This window comes from Pristiophorus japonicus, chromosome 15 (assembly GCF_044704955.1).
Source record: "Pristiophorus japonicus isolate sPriJap1 chromosome 15, sPriJap1.hap1, whole genome shotgun sequence".
In the NCBI taxonomy this organism is placed as follows: domain Eukaryota; kingdom Metazoa; phylum Chordata; class Chondrichthyes; family Pristiophoridae; genus Pristiophorus; species Pristiophorus japonicus.
The window spans coordinates 113,550,219-113,560,287 of NC_091991.1; the positions used below are offsets into that span (position 1 = coordinate 113,550,219).

The following is a 10,069-nucleotide window of genomic DNA, read 5'->3' on the forward strand; positions in this document are numbered from 1 at the left end:
GGGGAGGGAGAGCGAGAGAGCCTGGGGAGGGAGAGCGAGAGAGCCTGGGGAGGGAGAGCGAGAGAGACTGGAGAGGGAGAGCGAAAGAGACTGGAGAGGGAGAGCGAGAAAGACTGGAGAGGGAGAGAATGAGATAGACTGGGGAGGGAGAGCGAGAGAGAGAGAGACTATGGAGGGAGAGAGAGAGAGAGAGAGAGCCTGGGGATAGAAAGAGATAGAGAGAGGCTGGGGAGGGAGACTGGGGAGGAAGAGAAAGAGAGAGAGAGAGAGGGAGGGACTGGGGAAGGAGAGAGAGAGAAAAACTGGGGAGGGAGAGAGTGAGAGAGACTGGGGAGAGAGAGAGAGAGAGAGAGAGATATACCGGAGGGGGGTGGCGGGAAGAGAGAGACACCGGGGGACCAGCGGTTGGGGGGGGGGGGGGGGGAGGGGAAGAGAGAGACCAGGTTTGGGGGGGGAGGGGAAGAGAGAGACCAGGTTTGGGGGGGGGGGGCAAGAGAGAGAGACAGGGTGGGGGGGGAAGAGAGAGAGAGAGAGAGAGAGAGAGAGAGGTTGGGGGGAAGAGAAAGAGACAGGGTGGGGGGGAGGGGGAAGAGAGAGAGACGGAGGGGAAGGGAGAGAGACGGAGGGGGTGGTGGGGGGGGGAAGAGAGACTGGGGAGAGAGATAGTGAGGGGAGAGAGTGACTGGAGAGAGAGAGAGAGGGAGAGTGAGACAGGGGATGGAGTGACTAGTGGGTTACCACAAGCTTCTGTGCTGGGGCCCCAGCTGTTTACATTGTACATTAATGATTTAGACGAGGGGATTAAATGTAGTATCTCCAAATTTGCGGATGACACTAAGTTGGGTGGCAGTGTGAGCTGCGAGGAGGATGCTATGAGGCTGCAGAGTGACTTGGATAGGTTAGGTGAGTGGGCAAATGCATGGCAGATGAAGTATAATGTGGATAAATGTGAGGTTATCCACTTTGGTGGTAAAAACAGAGAGACAAACTATTATCTGAATGGTGACAGATTAGGAAAAGAGGAAGTGCAACGAGACCTGGGTGTCATGGTACATCAGTCACTGAAGGTTGGCATGCAGGTACAGCAGGCGGTTAAGAAAGCAAATGGCATGTTGGCCTTCATAGCAAGGGGATTTGAGTACAGGGGCAGGGAGGTGTTACTACAGTTGTACAGGGCCTTGGTGAGGCCACACCTGCAGTATTGTGTACAGTTTTGGTCTCCTAACTTGAGGAAGGACATTCTTGCTATTGAGGGAGTGCAGCGAAGGTGCACCAGACTGATTCCTGGGATGGCAGGACTGACATATCAAGAAAGACTGGATCAACTGGGCTTGTATTCACTGGAGTTCAGAAGAATGAGAGGGGATCTCATAGAAACGTTTACAATTCTGATGGGTTTAGACAAGTTAGATGGAGGAAGAATGTTCCCAATGTTGGGGATGTCCAGAACCAGGGGTCACAGTCTAAGGATAAGGGTAAGCCATTTAGGACCGAGATGAGGAGAAACTTCTTCACCCAGAGTGTGGTGAATCTGTGGAATTCTCTACCACAGAAAGTTGTTGAGGCCAATTCACTAAATATATTCAAAAAGGAGTTCGATGTAGTCCTTTCTACTAGGGTGATTAAGGGGTATGGCGAGAAAGCAGGAATGGGGTACTGAAGTTGCATGTTCAGCCATGAACTCACTGAATGGCGGTGCAGGCTCGAAGGGCCGAATGGCCTACTCCTGCACCTATTTTCTATGTTTCTATGAGAGAAAGACTGGGGAGGGGGTCCGAGAGAGACTGAAGGGAAGGAGCGTGAGAGACTGTAGAGGGGGAGCAAGAGAGACTGGGATGGGGGAGCGAGGGAGACTGGAGTGGGGGAGTGAGAGACTGGGGAGGGGAAGCGAGAGACTGGGGAGGGGGAGCGAGAGACTGGGGAGGGGGAGCGAGAGACTGGGGAGGGAACGAGACTGGAGAGGGAACGAGAGAGACTGGGGTGGGGGGGGAAGAGAGACTGGGTGGAGGGGAAGAGAGACTGGGGGGTGGAGGGGGGGAAGAGAGACTGGGGGGTGGGGGGGGGGAGAAAAGAGAGAGGGGCAGAGAAAGTGAGAGTGGTGAGGGAGAGAGAGAGACTGGTGAGGGGGAGAGAGAGAGAGAGACTGGGGAGGGAACAGTGAGAAACTGTGGGGGAGAGACAGAGACTGTGGAGGGAGGGAGAAAGAGAGAGAGAGAGAGAGAGAGAGAGGGATGGAGAGAGGGAGAGAGGTAGAGAGAGAGAGGGAGAGAGAGACGGGAGGGCGAGAGAGACAGGGGAGGGAGAGAGCGCGAGAGACTGGGGAGGGGGCGCGAGAGACTGGGGAGGAAGCGCGAGAGTCTGGGGAGGGGGAGCGAGATAGACTGGGGAGGAAGAGAGACTGGGGTAAAGGGAGCGAGAGCCTCTGGGGAGGGGGGAGGGTGGGGAGGAGAGAGAGGGGCAGAGAAAGTGAGAGAGTGGTGAGGGAGAGAGAGAGTCTGGTGAGGGCGAGTGAGACTGGGGATGGAACAAGAAAAAGTGATTGGAGAGGGAGAGAGAGAGAGAGACTGGTAGATAGAGATTGAGAGACTGGGGTGTAGAGATAGAGAAAGAACCTGGAGGCTGGGGTAGGGAAGAGAGAGAGGCTGGGGTAGGGAAGAGAGAGAGACTGGGGGGAAGAGCGAGAAACTGAGGGGGGGGGGGAAGAGAGAGACTGGGGAGGGAGGGAGAGAGAGAGACTGGGGAGGGAGAGCGAGAGAGACTGGGGAGGGAGAGCGAGAGAGACTGGGGAGGGAAAGCGAGAGAGACTGGGGAGGGAAAGCGAGAGAGACTGGGGAGGGAAAGCAAGAGAGCCTGGTGAGGGAGAGCGAGAGAGCCTGGAGAGGGAGAGAACGAGAGAAACTGGGGAGGGAGAGAACGAGAGAGACTGGGGAGGGAGAGACTGGGGAGGAAGAGAACGAGAGAGACTGGGGAGGAAGAGAACGAGAGAGACTGGGGAGGAAGAGAGTAAGAGAGACTGGGGAGGGAGAGCGAGAGAGAGAGACTAAGGAGGGAGAGAGAGAGCCTGGGGATGGAAAGAGATAGAGAGGCTGGGGAGGGAGAGAAGGAGACTGGGGAGGAAGAGGGAGAGAGAGAGTCTGGGGAGGAAGAGGGAGAGAGAGACTGCGGAAGGAGAGAGCGAGAGAGACTAGGGAGTGAGAGAGAGAGACTGGGGAGCGAGAGAGAGAGAGACTGGGGAGGGAGAGAGAGAGAGATATCAGAGGGGGGTGGCGGGAAGAGAGAGAGTCCGGGGGAACAGCGGGTGGTGGTAGGGGGGGAGGGGAAGAGAGAGACCGGTTTGAAGTGGTGGGGCCAAGAGAGAGAGACGGGGGCGTGGGGGGGAAGAGAGAGAGAGAGAGAGAGAGGTGGGGGGAAGAGAAAGAGACAGAGTGTGGGGGGAAGGGGGAAGAGAGAGAGAGACGGAGGGGAAGGGAGAGAGACGGAGGGGGTGGTGGGGGAAGAGAGAAAGCGTGGGGGGAGAGAGAGAGACTGGGGAGAGAGAGAGTGACAGGGGAGAGAGAGTGACTGGGGAGGGAGAGAAGGAGAGTGAGACACGGAAGGGAGAGAGAGAGAAAGACTGGGGAGGGGGAGCGAGAGAAACTGAAGGGGAGGAGCGTGAGAGACTGTGGAGGGAGAGCAAGAGAGACTAGGATGAGGTAGCGTGGGAGATTGGAGTGGGGGAACGAGGGACACTGGGGAGGGGGAGCGAGGGAGACTGGGGAGGGGGAGCGAGAGACTGGGGAGGGGGAGCGAGAGACTGGGAAGGGCGAGCGAGAGACTCTGGAGGGCGAGCGAGAGACTGGGGAGGGCGAGCGAGAGACTGGGGAGGGCGAGCTGGTGACTGGGGAGGGCGAGCGAGAGACTGGGGAGGGCGAGCGGGAGACTGGGGAGGGCGAGCGGGAGACTGGGGAGGGCGAGCGGGAGACTGGGGAGGGCGAGCGGGAGACTGGGGAGGGCGAGCGGGAGACTGGGGAGGGCGACGAGAGACTGGGGAGAGGGAACGAGAGACTGGGGAGGGGGAACGAGAGACTGGGGAGGGGGAACGAGAGACTGGGGAGGGGGAACGAGAGACTGGGGAGGGGGAGCGAGAGACTGGGGAGGGAATGAGAGAGACTGGGGAGGGAATGAGAGAGACTGGGGGGAGGAAGAGAGACTGGGGGGGGGGCGGGTGAAGAGAGACTGGGGGGCGGGGGAAGAGAGACTGGGGGGCGGGGGAAGAGAGACTGGGGGGTGGGGGAGGAGAGAGACTGGGGGGGGGGAGAAGAGGGGGCAGAGAAAGTGAGAGTGGTGAGGGAGAGAGAGAGACTGGTGAGGGAGAGAGAGAGAGAGAGAGACTGGTGAGGGAGAGAGACTGGGGGGGAGAGATAGAGACTGTGGAGGGAGGGAGAGAGAGAGAGAGAGAGAGAGAGAGAGAGAGACGGGAGGGCGAGAAAGACAGGGGAGGGAGAGAGCGCGAGAGACTGGGGAGGGGGCGCGAGAGACTGGGGAGGGGGCGCGAGAGACTGAGGAGGAAGCGCGAGAGACTGGGGAGGTGGAGCGAGATAGACTGGGGAGGAAGAGAGACTGGGAAGAGAGCGAGAGCGTCTGGGGAGGGGGGGGAGGAGAGAGAGGGGCAGAGAAAGTGAGAGAGTGTTGAGGGAGAGAGTCTGGTGAGGGCGAATGAGACTGGGGATGGAGCGAGAAAAAGTGACTGTAGAGGGAGAGAGAGAGAGACTGGTGGATAGAGATGGAGCGACTGGGGTGTAGAGATAGAGAAAGAACCTGGAGGCGGAGATAGAGCGAGATGCTGGGGGAGGGAAGAGAGAGAGACTGGGGGGAAGAGGGAGAAACTGACGGGGGGGGGAGAAGAGAGAGACTGGGAGGGAGGGAGAGAGAGAGACTGGGGAGGGAGAGAGAAAGAGATTGGGGAGGGAAAGCGAGAGAGAGCCTGGGGAGGGAGAGCGAGAGAGAGCTTGGGGAGGGAGAGCGAGAGAGACTGGGGAGGGGGAGCGAGAGAGACTGGGGAGGGAGAGCGAGAGAGACTGGGGAGGGAGAGCGAGAGAGACTGGGGAGGGAGAGCGAGAGAGACTGGGGAGGGAGAGCGAGAGAGACTGGGGAGGGGAGCAAGAGAGACTGGGGAGGGAGAGCATGAGAGACTGGGGAGGGAGAGCGAGAGAGCCTGGGGAGAGAGAGAGAGAGAGACTGGGGAGAGAGAGAGAGAGAGGCTGGGGAGAGCGAGAGATAGAGACTGGGGAGGGAGAGAGAGAGAGACAGGAGGGAGAGAGAGGCTGAGGGGGGAGAGAGAGATATACTGGGGAGGGTGAAAGAGACTGGGGGCGGGTGAGAAAGAGCGAGAGAGAGTGGGGAGAGTGAGAAAGTCTGGGTGAGTGAGATTGAGAGAGACTGAGGGAGAGTGAGAGAGACTGAGAGAAAAGGAGTCAGAGGGGAGAGGGGGAACTCAGGGAAGACGAATAATGTTCATCAAACCCCACCCCTTTACACTCACACCAGATTTCTCAGAAAGCTCGCTGCGTGTGTGACAAGGGACTTCATCGAAGTGGATGAAATGCGAGAGTTATGACACTGTCAATACTCACTTGATACCCAATAAGCCTGTTAACAATCTGTGACCCAGACATGATGTCCCATCTATGGTGCGGTGGCAGGGGGTGGGGGGGTTTAAGGTCAGGAACCTAGGCTGGGATGGGGAAGGAACTTGGGCTGGGATGGGGCAGAAACTTGGGCTGGGATGTGCAGGAACTTGCACTGGGTTGCGGTGCGGCGGGGGAGGGGGGGTGGTGATGGGAGCGGTGGCAGGATCTTTGTCTAGAATGGGGAGCTCTATTCCTGTCTGGAGCCGGCAGTCAGAATGGCTCGAATTACACTTTGCAAAGTCACTCAGAACTTGGGCTGGGCAGTTCTGATTACACATTCCAGAGGAATTGCTGCCCGTGTTATATTCTAAGCAGTCCAATTAGCAATCAGGTCATGTGATCATGGAGAGCCAATCAGAGCATTTTGCTAATGCAAATAAGCGTGTCCATAAAAACTGTACAGAACTGACACTATCCACTGGAGAGCGGTATGCTGGACGATTGAGAAATTTATATTGAAACTCCATGAATCAAAAAATTATCTGACCAGTGTCAACATTCAAAAAATGCGATCTATCTCTGACTCCCTGAAAAATCTGTCCAGCTCCCTCTTGAATTTCCCCACATTCTTCCTGGAGAACGCTGTTCCACACCTTTCCCATCCTCTGGGGATTAACTTTTGGGAAGACTTAAAACGGGCGATAGCAGATCAGCTGTCCGTTAAACACCTTCACTATGCCGTGTGCTGGAAGTGAGAATTTATAAAACTTTCCCTGAGACCTCTCTCTCACTGCAGAACTGGCTCCGTCTCTTGAACCCAGTCATGCTCCAATAAACTTCCCGGTCGGAAGTTATCCCAAAACTCTATCACACAACGTTTGAAATTTCTGATATTCACTGCAATGAAAAATGTATCTCGATCAATTTTGTCAATTCCCTTTCTAGTCTTGAAAACTATAATTAAGTCACCGTTGAAATCTTCCAAATAAAAAAAGTCCAACTTCCTTGTAATGTAAATTCTGAATCTTCACCCATCGTGAATGCGCATTTGAGAATTGCGGCACCCTGCCTGTGATTTCAATTGACGAGGCTGCCTCTAATTTCCTCATGCACTCATGCAGAATGAGGAATATTGTTCCGGGATAGTACCCATAACATCTATCCTCTGGAAGTATCTTAGCTGCCCCCCACTTTTGTATTCTTCAAATGGGAATATACTCCAATCTTGAAACAGTGAGTTCAAGAGGGATCTGTTTATTCATCACCAGACCTACATTACAAGTGACAACGCTTCAAAAGTACATCATTGGCGTCCTGGGTTCGTGTAAGGCATTACATAAATACAAGTTTTTTTTCTTTTTTGTCTAATGATGTTCTGTAAATAGACTGAACATGGGCAGAAATAACTATTCACAGATGGTGCCTGTCACTTAGATCCCTGCCATCCCTCACACCTCATCCATCAGACTCTATTTCAGTTTGTCTCACCGTTTCTCTTTCAGCCCCTCTCTCTCTCTTTCTCACTCTTTCAATCTTTCTCGGTTTCTGTTTCAGTCCCTCCATTTCAATTTATTTTGTTCTCTGCCGTGGTCGCTCCGTTCCAATGTCTGTTTCCATCTCATATGTTCTCTGTTTCAATCTCTCTTGTTCTCTCTCTTTCAGTCTCTCCTGTCTGCTTCTGTCTTGTTCCCTCTGTTTCCGGATTTCTTGTTTCCTTTCTCTGTACTATTTTTTCTTCTTTAAGCCTCTCTGCCAACCTTTCTTGGGATTCCTCATCCCTTCCTTGGGACTTCTAGATTAACAAAATGACTCAAAGAAAGTATGAAGCTTTGTTCACCTAGATTGAGGTGGACATTGTACCAGCCCTCGTTTCCCTATACCTCAAACACCTTGCTTCTACCCAACCAGTCACTTGAGGTGGAATTAACAGAACCTAACCGACCAAGACAAGTGAGTCAGAGTGATCAAACGCCCTGGCTAATGGGTTATCAGTCAATTCCCATCAACATGAACAAGATTCCCCAAAACAAATGATCCAAATGCTCAACCTCTTGAACTAATGGATCACCTTGAGGTCTGTATCCATCACTTGATCCTTTCCTATCCCTTTAGTGATGATTTAAATACTTCAATCGCTAATAAGAAGGAACATGCATTTATATTATGTCCTCAGGAGATTCCAATAAACTTCACAGCCAATTAAGTACTTTAAAAAAAAAGTATACTGTTTTTTACAATGTAGGGAAATGTGGCAGCCAATTTACGCACAGCAAGGTCCCATTAAATAGCAAAGTGTAATGTTTTGGTGGTCTTGGTTGAGGGATAAATATTGACCAGGACACCGGGAGAACTTCCCTGTTCCCCTTCGAAATAGTGCCATGGGATTTTATACAACCACCTGAGGGGGCAGACAGGACTTCGGTTTAACGTCTCATCCGAAAAATGGCACTTCCGCAAATGCAGCACTCCCTCAGTTCTGCCTTGAAATGTCAGCCTCAATTATGTGTTCAAGTCGCTGGAGTGGGACTTGAACCCATGACCTATGACTCAAAAACAAGGTGCTATCACTGAGCCAAGGCTGACACCTATTAGTTACCAGTGCAAGTGCAGTAAGGAATTGAGCATTTGTACAGACCCTTCTACGTTATCAACTGCTTGGGAGAGACCGCCTTCAGCTTGACAGGGACTGACCGGTAACCCAGTATGGTCTTGCTGTATGTTACAATGAATTGCTCTTCTGTTATTGTATTTGGAAACTGTTCTGCTTCTAGATGGAGAAATCGTATCAAAACCAATGGTGCTGTTCTTGGGACCATGGAGTGTTGGAAAGTCCACTATGGTCAACTACCTCCTGGGATTGGATGAGTCTGTCTACCAGCTTTATACAGGTACTGTGAGAGGCAATCTGGAGGAGTTTTAATTCATTGCAGAACAATTTAAAAATTAGACTATTCAAGATATTATTACAACACTGAAATTACCCATGGCACTCAGCCCCAATAGAGATTGTTTTAACCTTGAGTTCATGACCAGAGAGGGAGCCAGAATGGACAAATCAATAGGTTTTTACTTTGTTCTTTCAAAGCCTCCTCTCTCTCCTGGCATGAACCCAAAACTGTTCAAGATTCATTTTAAAATAGTGGTAAGTCGATCATCCCATTCAGTTTGAAATTTGCCACAGAGCCGGTCAGCCGAAACACAGGACCCTCCAGAGCGGTGAGACCTTCTAAACTCCATGGATCGATCACCAAGTACTGCTCTATGCAGTTGTCTTTAACTAACTCTTGAGGGTTGATTTCACCTCAAAACACTTATCATACCTACAGAGGCCACTCGGCACAACCAATTCATTGGGTGTATTTCTTGCAGACCTCACGGACACAGCCTTTCGAGCTTAATCAAAATCTGGAATTCGCTTCCCCAAAAGGCTGTGGATGCTGGGACAAATGGAGCTTCCAAGATTGAAACAGATGGGTAAGGGTATCTGGGATATGGAGCAAAGGCAAATAAATGGAGTTGAGGTGCAGATCAGCCATGATCTAATTGAATGGCAGAGCAGGTTGGAGGTGCCGAATGACTTACTCCTGTTCCTAATTTTCCTATGTTCTCCATTCCGCCTTTAGGTGCAGAGCCGACTACAACGGAATTTACCGTGGTCATGCACGGGGCTAAGATACGCACCGTGGAAGGAATAGTCATGGCTACTGACAGCGCTCGGTCATTCTCCCCTCTGGAAAAGTTCGGACAGACCTTTCTGGAGAAACTTGTTGGCATCGAGATCCCACACAAGCTGCTAGAACGAGTGACTGTTGTGGACACGCCTGGAATCATCGAAAATCGTAAACAGCAAGAAAGAGGTAAATAACAGGAAGTCTGTTAATACTTGCTGCATTGACTCAAACATGGCCACTTGGGTGAGGTGTTGCATGGTTGAGCCCCGATCTACAGGATGGGAAGGGGGAAAATTACCTTTAAAATATTAAGTAACAATGTTGAATCAGAATAGACAGCTGTATTATAAGTTAGTTGTGAACCGTGACAGTGCAGGTTAAGTTGGGGAAATGACATTGAGAACTCTTGAGTTCTCAAATATCCATGGTTGCGCAGCATCATGCTCACAGTGGCTACATCTTACTATCCTGTGCTATTTTAACACAATATGGCTGATTCCACAATCGGAGGCTTCAGGTGAGAACTGGCACTCGCAGTGAGTGCACGTTGGGAACTCGTGGGGACCACACCTCCAATGTCTCAATATGTGTTTCCAGCGGGTGAGGCTGCATATTGGAGGATAAGACCCTGATGATTGCTCACTGTTGTGTTATATACAGGGCAACAATGGTCGCAGTATGTACAAGATAACAACACATGGAGGGGTTGAGATGTCAAACTGCAAGAGCATCACTCAAATGTTTCATCATCTTGGGGTAGAAAATCCTCTTTGGGTATTTACCAACGTT

At 52.1% G+C, this 10,069-nt stretch overlaps 2 protein-coding genes across 4 annotated transcripts in view; one reads left to right on the forward strand and one right to left on the reverse strand.

Moving 5' to 3' along the window:
• The window catches only part of glis2b (GLIS family zinc finger 2b), a 364,253-nt gene that overhangs the window by 312,427 nt on the left and 41,757 nt on the right, over positions 1-10,069 (reverse strand). The gene's annotated exons all lie outside the window — the stretch shown is intronic.
• srl (sarcalumenin) overlaps positions 1-10,069 on the forward strand; it is a 153,664-nt gene that overhangs the window by 138,741 nt on the left and 4,854 nt on the right. The window contains exons 6-7 of the mRNA XM_070901739.1: positions 8,381-8,497; positions 9,233-9,466. Of these exons, the coding sequence (XP_070757840.1) occupies positions 8,381-8,497; positions 9,233-9,466 (351 nt within the window). The remainder of the gene's footprint in view (positions 1-8,380; positions 8,498-9,232; positions 9,467-10,069) is intronic.